The 16643-nt window shown below is 51.4% G+C and overlaps 5 protein-coding genes across 5 annotated transcripts; 2 read left to right on the top strand and 3 right to left on the bottom strand.

The window, feature by feature from the left end:
- Window positions 1-1142: 1142 nt before the first annotated feature.
- On the bottom strand, window positions 1143-2918 carry AYO21_03251 (hypothetical protein; the record flags this gene model as incomplete). Its single annotated transcript, XM_022653225.1, has 2 exons — window positions 1143-1609; window positions 1703-2918. 2 exons carry the CDS (start codon window positions 2916-2918, stop codon window positions 1143-1145), a joined length of 1683 nt encoding a protein of 560 aa, XP_022514327.1.
- Window positions 2919-3663: 745 nt separating this feature from the next.
- Window positions 3664-4506, bottom strand: AYO21_03250 (hypothetical protein; the record flags this gene model as incomplete). The annotated part of the gene is made up of 2 exons (XM_022653224.1): window positions 3664-4403; window positions 4461-4506. 2 exons carry the CDS (start codon window positions 4504-4506, stop codon window positions 3664-3666), a joined length of 786 nt encoding a protein of 261 aa, XP_022514326.1.
- A 1786-nt stretch (window positions 4507-6292) lies between these two features.
- Window positions 6293-7894, bottom strand: AYO21_03249 (hypothetical protein; the record flags this gene model as incomplete). Its single annotated transcript, XM_022653223.1, has 2 exons — window positions 6293-7405; window positions 7457-7894. The coding sequence occupies 2 exons, from the start codon at window positions 7892-7894 to the stop codon at window positions 6293-6295; spliced, it is 1551 nt and encodes a 516-aa protein (XP_022514325.1).
- Window positions 7895-11799: 3905 nt separating this feature from the next.
- On the top strand, window positions 11800-13748 carry AYO21_03248 (hypothetical protein; the record flags this gene model as incomplete). The annotated part of the gene is made up of 9 exons (XM_022653222.1): window positions 11800-12031; window positions 12083-12244; window positions 12293-12386; window positions 12444-12522; window positions 12598-12974; window positions 13028-13260; window positions 13312-13347; window positions 13398-13462; window positions 13518-13748. The coding sequence occupies 9 exons, from the start codon at window positions 11800-11802 to the stop codon at window positions 13746-13748; spliced, it is 1509 nt and encodes a 502-aa protein (XP_022514324.1).
- Window positions 13749-14130: 382 nt separating this feature from the next.
- Window positions 14131-15809, top strand: AYO21_03247 (hypothetical protein; the record flags this gene model as incomplete). Its single annotated transcript, XM_022653221.1, has 3 exons — window positions 14131-14294; window positions 14370-15416; window positions 15479-15809. The coding sequence occupies 3 exons, from the start codon at window positions 14131-14133 to the stop codon at window positions 15807-15809; spliced, it is 1542 nt and encodes a 513-aa protein (XP_022514323.1).
- Window positions 15810-16643: the final 834 nt, after the last annotated feature.

Below are 16643 nucleotides of genomic sequence, written 5' to 3'. Positions count from 1 at the left end.
AAGGTGTGTCTTTGGAAAAGGGGAGCGAGGCTCCCTATATAGTATTTCTCCGCTGATGCCAAGCTGCCAAGCCTCGCTAGACTTACACAAGTAGCGGTTAATAAGAGGGAACGCACACTATTCCATATTTAGTATCTCGTAGCGTGTCTTTCCGGTCATCATCCATTTCTATTTGGTGTTTTTACAGCTCAACGCAGGTTGCAGGGAAATTTCCCGCCGAATTTGGCGGCCAACAACGCCGCTTTTGAAGGTCTTCTTCCCTCGATGCTAAGATCAGGTCCCCTGCATCCTCCCCACCCTTCACCGCATCTCAGTCTACCCAAATCATCCTCCGTCCATTGCTCAGGCCGACTTGCCCTCATGCACCACGCAACCATGCAACCATCGATGGGGACGAGAAACAGTCCCCCTTCAGAATCAGCAAGGGATCTATCCCGCTCTTCGAGAACGATGGGCGCCTTCGACTCCCCTACCCTGACCATGGCACCTCGAGGACCCGACGAGGATGCTCCCTCTCTGAGATTTCCTCAAAGCCACAGCGAGAACTTCGACAGATGCTTCGCAAAATCGACTCAGGCCGCCTCTCATTGCCCTCCTTTCATACATTCCGGCGACTCTCCCCAACTTTTGATGTCTAGACCCGACGCCGAGAGTCTTATCAATTTACTGTCTGTGACCAATTTCTCTCCTGACCTTCTCTTACTTATCAGTGCCGGCCTCGCATCATCTACCGCTGGTAGTAAAGAGAAGGAGTGAGGGAAAAAGAGGATCTTCCCTGAGGTAGTATGGCCGTAAAACCCCGCGCTCAGAGACTAGCAGCCCAGTATTCGGCAGAGCACTATCGACGACATCGTTAACAACTCGCTGAGAAGGGTGCTGTGAAGAAGTCACATGCAGACTCCACGAAGGAAAATATTTAGGAAGTGATGAAGAAGTGGACACGGTAAGTGGGATGCACTCTATGGGGGACCTGTGGAGGGAAGACGCTGCTGACCAACTTGCATTCAGCCCGTGTAGTCTGTAGATGGGCGTCCGTGGAAGCAGTGGGTGTAGTCCACTCATTTTAGGCTGTTGCCTATTCAATCCTACCCTAGCTGTCCTGTTACAAGGTAATCCTTTATCGGGGATGAAAATGGCTTTCGTTATTGGTCGAGGTTGACCCAAGTCATCAGCTCATACAGCCCCTTCAAATCAACGTGGATGACGGGCGTGGCCCGTGAATGTTTTGTGCTGTCCCTGATCCACGCTATTGAATTCTTCAATGATGACCTATCTCTTTGGTGGTCACGGATGAGGAAAGCTCGTCCTATCCACGAGTAGCCTCGTGCAGTCTTGCGTGCTATGACAGCCACGGGTGTGTCTTCAAATTGCCAGATCTCGTCGCCATACTGGACTCTGGTGCACGCAAGACCGGCACAAACAGAGCTCTGGGTGGTGGGCTTGTACTTCGGCGGCGATCCCCAGCCTGTAGCCCGGTCGCTTGAGTCTCCATTCCTTGAGTCTCCAGGTTTATGGTTGGTCAAGGTAAATAGATTCTGGTCAATTCCGGGAATCCCGACGATTGCACCAGGCTGCGGGTCCCTCAAGCCCTCCTGATCGATTTCGACTACTGGTTAAGGCCCTTTCTCGTTCAGTAAAAGTCTGCGGAGAGGGAAAAGGGCAGGCAATCGGTCGCGGATTCGAAGGGCTGTCTCTTCCTCACGAAGCCCGGGGTGGGCAGTTGAGATCCAACCGCGCACGATACCCCGGACGGCGATATTGGTAGAGTACAATGGAGTCTCGGGATCGTGGATGCTGCCGTGCAGCTCTTCCCTGCTAACTTCAAGATGTTGTCGAAGGAAGGACATGAAGCCCAGGATTCGGAAAGTTGACAAGTCTTGGTATGTGAGGGAGAAATTGAAGACCGTCAGCAGAAGCTGGGCCCGGCTGGCATTATAATCAACTGGGAGATGAACTTGTGCATTAGGGGTCAGTGAAATTAATGCATAGACCTTGTCGTGAAAATCCGAGCACTCTGCCCTTTCGTGCAAGTACAGGAGATCTTCCATTGAGGTGTAAGACGATGTCTGTGGGTCCGTGGAACAAAGCCGCATAGCTTGATGGTGCAACTCAGAAGGACCGCTGTCCGGTCTCCTTATTCTCGAGCTCTGGATGGCTTCCCTGACGGTGCTCATCGGCATTAGATATCCGTCACAGCAGAATGTGACTGATTGGGCTAGAGTGATTTCTTGGATTATCCAGCGGCGGGTGAAGTACTCATTCTCGAGGAAGCGGCTCCACTGGGAGATGGGGTTCGGGTAACGACTAGAGCTGCCTATAATACCCATCTCCTCTGTCTCGTGTAGCGTGTAATACAACGTGCTGTGTACATCCGAAGCCTCACGACGGGTGAGGGAACTAGCGTTCTTGGGTGTTTGTAGGTCAAATGGGTTTCTTATTAAGGCATTCGTATCAGTCAAACAAGCAACGACATAATTGGCGTTTCCGTAGATTCTGCCCATCATTTGAACTTGATGATTGCGCTCCTGTATGCTCGTTTGATCGATACAGACAGCGTCGATCCATACTCGACGGGTTTGAGAATCATGTCGTAAGTGTTGAATGATCCTTTTCAAGTTTCGTTGCACCCTCAGAGTATGACCATCAACTTCAAAGTCGACTCGATCGCCATGCTTGCCCCACATCCAAGATACGGCAGTATACAAGGGCGAGGCTGAGAGACGAACATGTTGAATACTGTCCCCAAGCCGACGACTGCCAAATGGCTCACTATTGCGAGGCCGCGGCGCAAGAATGAGGAGACGTATCTCATCATCGTCATGCAGTGGCGTATAGGTGAACGAATCCAAACTATTTCTGAAGAGGCGCTTCCATATTGAAGACACGGTTCCGGATAGTGTATCCAAACTTGGAGGCATGGCGATACCAGAGCTGTCGAGCTGCTAAGTATGTCGTAAGCTCAAAAGACATCCAAGATATATTTGCCGTAGTAGAGGCTGAGAGGTTGACTGGAATGACCAAGGTCAAAAGCAAACCAGCGAATCTGGCGGTTCAGGAGTCTGTATGGAGAACCCTGCAGGTTGTCGTATGGGCGTGAGTCCCTCGTACTTCAAAACTCTTCCCTGCATCGTAGTGTGTCCTTGTGCATCCTAACCCATAAATAAACCCCGCGAAGACGTGGCGTGTTCGCCTGATAGCCCCCTGCTTGCACTAGTCGAACATGGTTGCCTTGTCACATAGCCTCATCCGGAGAGGTCTTTTCCAAAGTTCTTTCAGCTTCGCTCGAGGCTGACACTGACCTGCGTCTCGAGCACGGAAACGGCACAAAGTACCTATTCATTGAGCATCTCCCGTCTCAACTCATATCCATGCAGAACTCCGGTTGAACTCACCTATGCGGCTCCCAGGAAAGTAGTGGTACTCCCAGCCCGAATTGGCTATGTACAGGTGTGCCTTTCTGCCACTAATGCCTAGGATGTCTCCTTTAAGATAGACGTCAAAAGCGGCGGCGCGCCCAGCCCGCGACCATACCCGAAGGCGCAGGGCCGCCTAAACCGCAGGCGGATTTCCTGGCAACGACTTTACAGCGACAAGGCACTTTGGTAGATACCGAAGTCCTCCGTACAATACAAAACTGTAGATCTATAAGAATACTTTGTTCCCTTATCTGTGAGCAACCGGAGCCGCGGAATTGCCAGCCTCCTTGATGCCCTCTTCCTCCGCCTCCTGACTTCGAAGCACCACGCCCTTATCCCAGCCGAGCCGATACGCGGATATCTTGTTCTTCTTCACCCAGTGGTGTCGGTATCCATCCCACCCGATCAGGAAGAACCAAATCCCTCCCAAGACTCCCATGATCACAAAGTTTCGTACCAGAGAGTGAGTGGCGACCAACGAGATGGGCACCAGCTGGAAACCCAAGCCTGAGTTGATCCAGCCTAGACAGATTGCGATGCGGCCGAGCCACCGGTGGATGTAGGCGAACATGCTCTTCTTGCCTGTCTTCTTGAAATAACGATGCTGCAACAGCCCCAGTGCCGGCTGAAAGAGAATCAGCGCCGATGTCGCGAGGAGCCCAATCACCACGTGGGCCTTGGTAGAGGTGCTACTGGAGAAATAGTTCAGATCAACATCTGCAATGTCGATACCCAGCCCCATTGCACCAATCATTACCGCCAACCCCAGGATCTGTATCGGCGCGTGGATGAACTTGACCACGCGAACACCTCGCAGTGGGAGATGAAGGGAAATGGCACCCAGCGGGAACAGGACGATGAAGGCGATGGACATCATGCAGGCGTGTGCATTTCGTTTGCGGATGAAGACCTTGTAGCCGTCCTCGTAAAACGCTCGCTTCTGGAGAGAAGAATCTTGTTCAGACTCTGCCACCGTTGCTGCTGCCACTGATATGATCCATTGTCAGCCACAGTGCGAACTATCGGTTTTTGAGGACAACTTACTCGCAGAAACGGCAAAAAACATTGCTCCTAGAAGCTTGGACTTCATATTGGGCCGTGGGGGAGGATAGCAAAGATAATGTGCTCAATGATGCGGAGAGGGTGGAGGTTATGTTTCCCGCAGGCACTCAGACCATCAATATCGACTTGGTTTCTTCCAGCAGGCTGGCGGTTTTTCTTTATAGCAAAGCTTCCTTTCGAGGATACTAGAACATGCTCTTCCTGGCGGCCTCTAGATATGTATATGGCGCATTGCGTGGCATGAGCGGGTTGAGCCTCCTGTGATGGATCGACGAAGTTCAGAGACCAAACCAGATCCTGGAAAGCCATCGGCGACTTTCCGACTTGTTGACTTGTTTCGTCCTTGTCGCAGGACTAATCTGACGGCTCATTGACCGACAGGGGAACATGGGGAGTTTGATCGGGTTGATATGGTTGGTCAGACTTCTTGCCACGAGAGCTAAATATAGACTCTGGGCTAGCATTTGCCGTCATTCGACTGGTTCGTCTTCCAAACAGGTAAAGCGTACGACAACCACCCATATTCTTCTTATTGTTGATGACACTTTTCTCGTGTGTGCTTGGTAAATCTTTTTTATGATCACGGAGGCGAAGACCTTGAAGGTGTGCAACCTCTGACTCAGCGCCTGTGCAGCCGACAATCAAGCTGTTGCTAAAAGACCCTGTTGCTCTATCCAGTGTGCACAACGGAAGGTAGATGTATCGCCCCCGAGCTCTGCGGCCACAGCGTGCAAAGGTGCCGGGTTCCGCGGATTCATCACATCGGGCAACTACTTGTACAATTGGTAGTTGATAATTGGTGCAGACTAGTGGCCAAACGCCGGGAATAGTGTAGGACTCCATGGCGCGCAGGTATAGGCTGCTCTCGTTGTGATGCACAGGGGAGGCGGCTTTAAAGCGAGATGTATGCCTTTGGTCATGGCTCACATGGCAGATCGAGTCATTGCAGTATCTCTTTTTAGATCTCAGAGGAGGCAATTCGGTTGACATAGTCGTCATAGCGCGCCGACGTGAGGTGAGGGTGGCAATGATACAATGTTAGTCCCCGGGTATCAGTCCAGGAGAGATTGAGATCGGAGACTCTCCTGGTATGCCTGTGGGTCTGTTCAGTCGTGCTTGGGTCGGAATCCCAAAGAGACGCGTAACAACTATCCCACTTACAGCAAGTGTCTAATAGCTTCAGTTGTGTTTTGCCCCGTGTCAACACGCTCTGTCGAGGGCTGCCGTTCTCCCTAGAATTTTCTGCGAGCAAATATGTGCCCCATGTCGATCTTCAAGAAAAGAAGCTTTCATCCTTCCTCAGTTCAACATCAAGGGGGCTTAACGTCCCGTGATTGCATGTCGACAGGGATGGGCATGACTGACCACGTCCAGATATGCCCGAGGATGGCTGCGCGATCTTGCCGGTACGGTGTACGGAGCAAGCAATCGATACCAGTGTTGTAGTGCGCTGCGCTCTTAGTGGCCTTTGGGATTGCGATCTGGCATGTAACCCATTACATACAATCTTTCCTACCTCTTCGGGAAGTTAGCTGTCGAAATCCGTTTTGTCCATGCAGAGAATTCGAGCTGATACGCAACATGCAGCTTCGACTCGGCCGGTTAGGACGCACCTGTGCCTGTTCATTGTCATAACCGAGCTATTCGATATCGATCAACGGTGATGACACCCTTGCGCCCCGATTTCGACGAAAATGAATTGCGCACTAGCCACGAATCACCAACGCTGCCATCGAGGCCAGAGGTGTGACGACGGACGAATCATTGCATCCTTAAGTGTCAGCCGTGTCGGGATGCTCGTCACCCAGGATCCGTTACTTTCTAGGCTGAGTCCCGAGAATGTTCAGCTTGTCTGCAAACGCCTTCTCCAATCGATGTTTGTACGCTGTCTCGTCGTCGAGCTTTGCCCTTATCACAGCTGCTGCATCTACGCTCCAGTAACGAGCCACTACTTGATCAAAGACCTTCGTGGTGCAATGCTCAGGGCAGAAAATCCGCTGTAGATGGTCGTTGAATAGTCGAAAGAGTCCTTTTGGACTATTTACTGCGTGGACGTACCAGAAGCTCCCCGTCTCCCAGCCCTTTCTCATTATCGGCGTTTGAAACAGGTTCGTCCCCAGGATTCGTCTCTCCTCTTGCTCGAAGGCGTCCAGATACTCCGTCGCCAACCGGCGAAAAGTGTCCAGGCGTTCTCCGGTCAGTTCATCCACAGCTCGCCCCGAAAGCCAATAGGGCAGGCACTGGAATTCAATGGGGAGAGAGCAGGCCCACTCTAGGTCAATCAGAGAAGTAATGTGCCAATCCTTGTCCACGAAAATATTACTTTGGTGGAGATCTGTAAGAGTAAAGACGAAAGGGCCGTGTCGATACGTTGGATCCAAGAAATGATGCATGATGGCACGCATCATCGTTAGAGCGGCAAGTTGCTGCTCTCCATCGTCATGATGATGAATTGAATTCGGTTGGTGGTGAATCCGATGATCGTGACACGCCAAGAGGTCCAAAACATAAGGCTCGACAACTGTGTAGGTAGAATTCCGATCAAGAGGAGTAGGAATGCCTTCATTTTCTAAGGTCTGCAGGCGTAGTGTTAGGGGACGGTTGGTCAGGGCGAGATGGCCGCTGTCGTTAAAGGACAAAGAGCCGATGCGAGGGAGACGAGCTTTGTTCAATGACAGGGTAATCCGGGCTATATCATGAAACAGGTTTGAGCGACGAACTGCGTCGTGGCGGAAGGAATCCCACGAGATCGAGAGCATTTCTCCCTCGATAACTCGACTGATGATGATATATCCAGTCTTCAGAATATCTAGACGCCGTCGGCGGATGTATCGACTTGGTGTAGCTGTTCCAAACCACGAAAACAAGGTCCGCTTGACGTATGACAGGAGTCGAGTGAAGCGCGGAACATTTTCGGGTGCAGTGAACTAATAACGGTGTCAGCTCAATCCGTTGCACGCCGTAACGGGGAGACATACCGTTTGACCGTCCGGAAACCCAAATCCATAGAGTGCAGGAATCGGGATGTCCGGACAATTTTGTTGAATCCAGATGTAGGAAGCAACTTCACACCGAAGCTTCTCCTCGACATTGCCGGGAGAGTTTCTCTCCCCAACTTTGTACGGCAACGGTATCCTGACATAGACATCATCTTTCTTAGAGGCCGGACTGAAATACACGGGGATGCAGACGTTGTAGCTACCCGAAATCCACGTTTCTTCATCGCCCAGTTGAAAATCACTGCTGCCAAGGTGAAAGGACACAATGGCCTCGATTTCGGTCATGCGAGCGGACAGAAAACTCCGAAATTCTCGCTCTTGCGCTGGATATTCAAGTTGCGCGAGAATGTTGTCATCTTCGTCGAGAGCTCGATCGAGGGTGATGTGACCCCTAAGGAGTGGTAATTCATTTGGCATTCTAGAATCGTCAGAGTTTGATGAGAGTAATCGGGTTGATTTTCACGACGCGAAGTAGGTTCCGAGTATCCTTCCAACGCTGTAATGGTAAACAGTATTCTGCATGACGTTACCAATGCCAGTATTAGTCAATAGCATTTTCCGCATACGTACCTCGTACCCTCCAATACTTGTTCCCGTACGTCGGATTCGTATCAAGCTCAGTGTCTAGGTAGAGATTTTACTGTCTACTGAGGATTGCCTATATCTGAATAGGAATTTATCTCAGATACATGGGACTTTACAGCTCAACGCAGGTTGCAGGGAAATTTCCCGCCGGATGTGGCAGTCAGTGCCGCCGCTTTTGGAGGCTTTCTTCACTCGATGCCAAGATCATCCCCCTCGGTCGACCTTCCCGCGGTCGTCGCGTAGAATCCAAACTTACCTTTTTCATGCACGAACCACACTGACTTGGGACGGGACCGCAGACCAGAAACAGTGAACTTCGAGAAACAGAGAGGAATCCATCCAATTCTTCGAAGATGACATTCCGATGGGTCAAGTTGAATTCGTCCAAGTCTTCCTATTTCTGACATTAGTGTTGTGATGCAGTCCGCGGCCAGGCTCCAATTCAAGCAGTCTCCCAAGCATCTTACCGTCGGCCGCACCAGACAAAATGGCATGTACGGAGAAAGGGCAGAGGTCGTCGGCACAGTTCTACAACACCATAAGACATATCGATGAGCAATCCTTCACGGTCGTGTCGTCAATCTTGCAAGAGCTCAGGCAGATTCTTGTGCGGCACGGAGTGAACGAAACCTTTGCGATTGAGACACTACCTCGCCATCTTTGGCTGGCGCCGAATAGTGTCATGCTGCACAGTCGTTCGAAGGGCGAGGATTATTGTCAACCTGTTCTTGCCACGAGTGCAGACAGAATTGCAATATATGATCCGTCAAGGTCCGCTCAAATTGACTCCGTGGTCGTCGGTCATTAAGCTCATATTGCTTTCTCAAATGGAGCGCCATCCCCCGATGAAATTCTGACGATGACTTGAAGGGGTCAACAATTTGAGGTTCCTGGCCAAACCAATCGAAAAATCTATGGGGAATAGGTCCTCCCATAACGCTGCAAAAAAACGTTTGGTGATGTTATCGAGTGTATTTTGGCCAAATCGCTCCTTAGCTGGTTATATGTCGAGCCCTTTTCGGTCTCTATCAGTGTATCCCATATATCCCGAAGACTCTGTGCTGGGAGTAGTTGCGTTATGAGGTAGAGGATATCTTTCTCTCGATACATTACGTATAGCCGAGGCGCAGGGACGGACGGACAATATTTCTTCCAGGAAGAGAAGCGCAGTTCCCTCGCTTTCCTTGATATAGCGACAATGTTTGATAACGAAATGACCTCGTCTTAGTTCAACCCGTCCAAAGATGCTACCATAATTCTCGCTTTTCGTGAGAATGACTTCAGCCTCTCGAATCTCGGCCGAGGTCGGGAGAGGTCGTGGAAGCTCTTGAGGGTCCCGAGAACACAGAAGGTCGGTCGTACGTAAAGAGAGTAGAATCCAAGGCGGAACCGAGAATGTCCAGTGTGTCAGGGCGAACGGCGAGAAATGCTTGTGGTAAGCTTGCCTTGGCTACGCCGTCCAAAGATATGAGTCTGATATCCATATAGACATATGGATAAGCCAACTCTCTCGAAAGGTGGTTGGGTTACAACTGTATCTGGTAGAGCCATCCTACTAGAATTAAGGTAGTAATGATGCCGGCAAAAAAAGCGAGTGCTGTCCGGTTCTTAGCATTGGTGGTGGACATGTGTGGCCTCATTTGTTCGGTCTAAAGCGATGTAAGGGCGGCGACAACCTCATCCGCAGAACGATAAGTACCATGCCAGCAATTTTGGACGATTTCAGCAACTGGAAGGGTTTTGACGCTGAAGGAAAGCACTGAGATTTGTAATTTTGCTCGACTATCTCGTCGGGTTCATCTTGGTAAGGCCGCGTGGTCGTCCAAATTTCATAGATAGTGGAACCAAGCGCGAAGAGTTCGCTTTGAATGGATGGATTCTCGTAAGTATCGTCCCAACGTTGAGATCGGTATTCGTAACCAGCTGTTGCTGGCTTTCCGTGAATTGAGGAGCCTCCAAAGTCGCATAACTTAATCTCGTCTCATTTTAGAAGAACATTGTGACAGCCGATATCTCCTTGTACGATGTTTTTTTGGTGTAAAAATGCCACGCCCTCTGCGACTTGACAAGACCACTTGAGAGCCTGATTATACGACGGAGTCTTCTCCTGCTTATGAAGTTCTAGGAGATACTTCCGGAGTGGTTCACCAAACCTCTCCAGAATAATTCCCCGTTGGACGGAGGAGATATATCGACATATTCGGGGCTGAGACCCTAGATGCTGGTATACGGATCTGGAGATCTGGAGATCTTCAAGGCTTTCCTCGGTAGCGTACTTATTGTCATTTGTAGGAGCGAGTTTTAGGACAGTGTGCTCGTCGAGAGAGTATACAATGCCTGAGACTCCAATCCCAAGCCACTCAAGTCCGTCGGTCGGAAGAACTGGTAAGGAAGAGTCATCTTGCATGGTACAGCAATCAATCAACGTAGATGGAGATGATCTTGTTTAGAAAAGAAATCAGGAGGGTTAAATCGGTGCCATTATTACAGGCTCTGGCCACCTGGGCACGAATCCACTCCCCCAGCCCCAAGACTCATCCCGCTGATCCTAGTCCGTGTGGCGTCAGACCATGCCAAACTTGCTCTAGTTCCGAATCTCTGATACTTACGCATTACACCTGAAAGTGTAGTTATCGAAGGGCGGTGCATTTACTCGAGGTTGATATACAATGAAGGTCGCCATGGCTGAAAAGCGAAGAAATACGAGCAGAGCGGTCGACAGTGGTTCATGAAGAATGTGCGCAGCCTTGGCTTGTGGAGCTGCGCCAAAAACCAGACTTAATTTCCTCCTTTCTCCATTCGCGGTTCTATTCCACACGGGTAACAATGTGTTATCCTTTTCTACCAAATGCAGGGTGCTCTCTATCTTCCTCTCGAGAGAATGCTAACAATAAGACCGGAAACCCCGGTTGCAGAATGTCTCTCTCAGTGCCCAGCCTCAATGGACCAGTCAGTACCAGCACAAGCGCCCTGCTCCTATGTACCTCACCTTCTCGAGCCGAAACTGAACCCCCAATGTGTCATTCGCTTATGCACGGTGACCAAAATCATTGTCTCCAGTTAGTTGTTCGTCAGTCAATATTATTGTTGAGGGGGTCAACGTCTCCACGAGAAATAGAGCTACCACCCACCCAGACCTCAAAGGCTCTGGCTCAAACATCCGTGTTATCAGGAAGGCTGTAGAGTGCGAACGGCGCCTCCTGCCATAAAGAGGAATAGCCCTTGATGCGGCCGCGCGACTGACTCTATACATGTCCCAAGAAGCATATCCCAATGTCGCTCATCTCCGGCGTCACTCGCTGCGATAAATGGCAGGTGATAAAGGATTTGGATATGCCGGGATGCATGGGAGGCGCTGTGGCATTACATATCTTGATCCCTTGTTATCTCGATCTCCGCACTTGCAGATCCTGAGGAGAGTGACAAGGGGATCGACGGCGATGCCCACCCATGCCGCCTCGGTCAGGTTCCACCGCCGTTGACTCTACTGATTGACCTTTCTTACAATGGCAGGTCGAGAACTATTGTGTCGGCATGTCGCGTGCAGACTTCCAAGGTGATTGGTTGTATCTCTGGATTTTCGAGATAATCCCCCATGATGGGCAGCTGCGAGTCTGTCGGCATATGGCCGAACATAGCTCATATACGCTGAGCTAGATATATCTTGGAGGTGAGATGTGCTTTGGTGTCACTATGCCTTTGCATCAGAAGCACTTCCTCTCTGGTCAGTCCACGAAATGAAGGACGACATCGAAACGCACCAGACCAGAGTGACCTCTGTCGAGAGCATCGACGAGAAACTCGTCGACTACAGAGATGTGGACGCCGCCCTCGGGTTTCTGCGGGCCAACGCCCAAGCTGGACAGGTGATTGATATTGATGAGAAGAAACTCATGCGAAAGGTCGATTGGATGATCATGCCGTTGATGTTTGCCTGTTACTATTTGCAATACACCGACAAGACTTTGCGTGAGTTTATGTGTGGCGAAACTAGTTTAACGGTTGTTAACAATGATATAGTCTCCTATGCTGCGATCATGGGGGTCATTGAGGACACCCATATGCCGTCGAACGGGTTCTCGAATTTGGCAATCGCTTTCTATGTGGCGTTTTTGTTCTGCGAGCCATTCCAGTCCTTCCTCATCCAGAAGTTCCCGACTGCGAAGTACTTGGGCTGCAATGGTAAGTGGCAGATTGGTGACTTTATGATGAAGTGGACTAATGATGCAGTGATTCTATGGGGCATCGTGGTTTCCCTGAACTGCGTCTGCCACAATTTCGCATCCATCGTCGCCCTTCGAGTCTTGCTCGGGGTGTTCGAGTCGTGTGTCGCTCCTAGGCAAGTGTCTTGACAACCCAGGCCTAAAAATGCGTCTGACAGTTGCAGCCTTGTTATCCTCACGGCCATGTGGTACAAACGGCATGAACAAGTTTCACGGATGGGGATCTGGTATCAAGGGGTTCGTACTGTTCTCTTTCAGAGACCTCCTGTTGTCACATACTGGGTATGGATGTAGCTAACAGATATGCTCTAGACATCGGTAGCGCCGGCCGTGTCTTCTTTGGCCTCATATGGCTTCCTCCACTACACCAACTCCCACCCACATCTCCATTTCAAGTCATGGCAAATATTGTTCCTGGTCTTCGGGATCATCACAATTGCTATCGGCATCTTGGTTGTGCTCTTCCTCCCAGACAACCCTATGAAAAGCCGGTTGTCAGCGGAAGAGAAGATCTACATTATCGAGCGAGTTCGAGAGAATCAGACTGGGATTGAAAACAAGAGATTGAAGACCAAGCAAGTCAAGGAGGTGCTCACCGATTACAGGACCTGGCTGTTGAGCTTGGTTGTCATCACCACCAACGTGCCCAACGGTGCTGTCAGCTCTTTCTCGAGCATCATTATCGAGAAGTACGTGACAACGGATCCTTGTGCACTTATTCTTACTAATCTCTTTCCCAAAGCTTCGGTTATGATGAATACACAACACTGCTTCTCAACCTTCCGGGATGCGCCGTTGCTTTTGTGTCGGTCGGGTTCGGAACATGGTGGGCGGGCAAATACAATGGTAGGGGTATCGCCATCATTGTCCTCACCATTCCGACCTTACTTGGAGGGGCTTTGATGGCGTGGCTGCCTCCTGAGAATAAGGGCGGCCTGCTAGCCGGCAATTTCATGACCAACACCGTTGGCGCGAGTAAGCTGGAGTTGACCGCAACATTTCATGACCGCTGCTAACAACTACCAGCCCTTCCGCTGTTGTACAGCTGGATCACGTCGAACTGTAAGTTGTTCTCATATGCCATGTCGGGGTGCGTTGCTGACACCTTGTAGATGCCGGACATACGAAGAAGATCACCATGAACGCGCTTGTACTGATGAGCTTCTGCGTGGGCAATGTACGTCGGTGATCGTGCGTTTGCTATAATGAGTGAACTGACGCTGTGTGTCCAGATCATTGGCCCCGAGACCTTCCAATCCAAAGATGCCCCCCAATATATCCCAGCCAAGCTTACCATTGTGGTGATTCTCGCCGTCGCCATTGCGCTGGCGATCACGCTGGATTTGCTGTATGCATGGGAGAACAAGAAGAGGGACCGCGAAGAACCGCAAGACCTGCCACCCGACCACGAGTTCCTTGATATGACAGACAAGGAGAACAGGAACTTTAGATATCTGCTGTGATTCTCCTTGTGTCTTTGACAGGAACCAGAGAGGGCGAGAGGGCAGCCTAAACGCATGGCACAGGCGTGGAATATCGCAAGGACAACACATAGTCATGACCATAGAGACATTTGTTTCCGATTTGGAAATCTAGATAGAAATGTGACACTCGTTCAGCATGACTACAGAGACATTGGAGGAGAATCAGTTCAGTCCTTGTACGTCCGTTGTTCCTGATCTACTCGTGCCATCAACACCCGCTGTAGCTCCGAATTCAATCAACCGAGGCGCACATTTGGCGGACAACGAGGCGCACATTTGATCGACAGCTGGGGCAAAAAGAAACCCATTACCCATCGAAAATTTCTCCTTTCTGGCATCATTTTTCCTAAACCCATACCATATGGAAGCTAGTGATGACGGCGCCACCCCTACGCCTGGACCAAGTCCGTCTGCCGGCCCCAGTGCTCCGCGCCAACAGGTTCGCGCCTTTTTGTCATGCGGCTTCTGTCGCAAGAGGAAGCGGAAATGCGACCGGTCTCTACCCGAGTGCTCGCTCTGTCGAAGGTGAGTCTGTGCCTGTGTCTACCTTGGTTAGCCAATCAAGCAGACTTCCACCATATACTGATCATCGTTCTACAGACACCGACGGAAATGCATCTATCCCCAGCGCAGAGTCCCTACCCCGAGAGCAGAGGAGGACGGGGAGGAGGTCGAGGAGGTGTCTCTCCCCACGGAAAAAAGAATCGAGCCTCAGCCGGCAGAGGCGGTGGTCGTCTACTTTCTGGATCGCGATGTTTTCAAATGCGGCCAGATGGTGGTCGCGGATGTGCAGTCGACCGTGCCTCGAAACGTGTCAGCCCTTCTAGGAGATGCTGCCACACTTCGACAGGACGGCGCAGAATACTTTCGGACCGTCCACTGTTGGTGGTCGATCATTTCCAAGCATTCGTTCTACAACCGCCTCGTGAACCCGTTGGTGCCACGACAAGGGGATGTCGCCCTGCTTTTGCTCTGCATGAAACTGATCATCTGGAGGCCGTCGGAGGAACGACAAGACCCTCGGACGCCGTTGTATCTGGCTGCAAAGCACTACGCAACCGAGCTCGAGGTAGCAGGAGCCTTCAGCATCCGTGGCCTCCAGGCAGCTGTGCTGATTGCGGTCTATGAATTCGCTCATGCGATCTACCCGTCTGCAGTCCTGTCCATCGCCTCCTGCGCAAGAAGTGGAAGGGCTCTGAACATCCACCTGACTTTGACAGAGAGTCCGGCGGAATGTGTCGATGGTTTCCAGTCGGAGGAGAAGAGACGGCTGTGGTGGGCAATCCTGATCCTCGATCGCTTCGCAAACATAAGCTGTCCGGGCAGACGCAACTTTGAGACCGACGATCCCAGCCCAGAGGATCTTCTACCTGTCGATGACGCGGCTTGGGATGCCGGCATGGTCACTCCCCACGACAGGATGACCATCTCGTGCCCGTCGACGGAAAGGATGGGTCGATTCGCCAAGTTGGCACAGGCAACACATCTCCTTTGTCGTGTGCTCCAGCACGTTGGCGACGACTCGATGGAAGCCGAGTTTCGAGAGACCCAGGAGCGGCAGCTGGAGAAGGCGATTCAGATGTCGATTCGGATGGTGAGTGGCGTCCTCAAAGGTCCTGCGGGCGCCCACGCACAGATTTGTTACAGGTAAGTGTCATTCCCCCCGGACACACATGGCCAGGTTAGGGTTGGGCTCATCTGGGCGAAAGTTCCCTGTTCGTCCTGTACGACGACGCCCTGCGCATCGAGCCATCCACGCCCACCGAACTGAGACGTCGTGATCATGCGCGGGACCTGCTCGAACGAGTCTCGAAGACGTGCTCAACTTCGTCGGCGCACTTTCTCCAGGGAAATGCGCTCCCCGTCGAGATGGTAACTCCGTTCGTTCTGCATTGGCAGTACCGAGCCGCGGCGTTTTACGTTCGCATGGTCAGGGAAAGATCCAACAGCGACCACGCAAGGAGTTTGGAGACTCTCAAGATGGGACTGAGGCGGCTTGACACGAGGTGGAAAATTGCAGGTACTTACAGACATACCTGAGCGGCTTCTAGCCCAGCATCTTTTCCTTTGACTCACCGAGTAACGAATGATGATCTGCAGGGACTTATTTACGGATGCTGGAAGCCAGAGAAGTCATGCTTAGCATCTAGCGGAATGGAGACTCGACGTCCGCTTCATTGTCCGTCTCTCCACCATATGTCCACCAATTTGCCGCTCAGTCCGCCGTCCTCCCCCAGAGTCCGCCTTGTCCACCCACCAGCAGGCTACCACACCTCCGCATTTTTTTCATCGATCATCCGATCTAGGGCTTGGATCTCGTCGCGCTTATGAGACTTGGCTTGTTCTTTGGCGAAACAGGTGGTCAAAGCACAGAAGTCTCGAGAACGCAACCAACACCTCACCCAATCAGTCCTAAGCTAGACGAAGAGCCCGTCAAGCACATACTACAGCGCTGTTCTGCGTCTATATAATGGACCGTTCGACTGCCAGAATGGTTCTGCTGTCACCGCATTCGCCCGTTGACACTGAATCTATTTGACCATCCTTACAGGAAACGCCAACTCTACAACAACAGTACCAAACCAGGAACTCACACCAACATGCCCATCTACAGCGTAAGTCAAGTCACCTTCTCCCCTTCTGACCAAGAACCCCCCCTCGACACCCCGGGGTTGTCTCTCTGTCTCTCTCTCTCTCTCTCTCTCTCCCTCTCTCTCTCCCTCTCTCTCTCCCCCTCCCTCCCCCCCCTGTCTTATCTACCTCTCTCCCTCCCCCCCCCCCCCCCTCTGTCCATCTTGCTGCACCCCACTCACACACCCACAAAAACCCCGCCTCCCTACCAACCACAGCCCAAACACACCCACACACAGAATC

Source organism: Fonsecaea monophora (genome assembly GCF_001642475.1).
Source record: "Fonsecaea monophora strain CBS 269.37 chromosome Unknown Scaff16, whole genome shotgun sequence".
NCBI lineage: Eukaryota > Fungi > Ascomycota > Eurotiomycetes > Chaetothyriales > Herpotrichiellaceae > Fonsecaea > Fonsecaea monophora.
The sequence above is the reverse complement of the archived record's forward strand: the minus strand, read 5'-3'. Positions and strand labels throughout refer to the sequence as shown.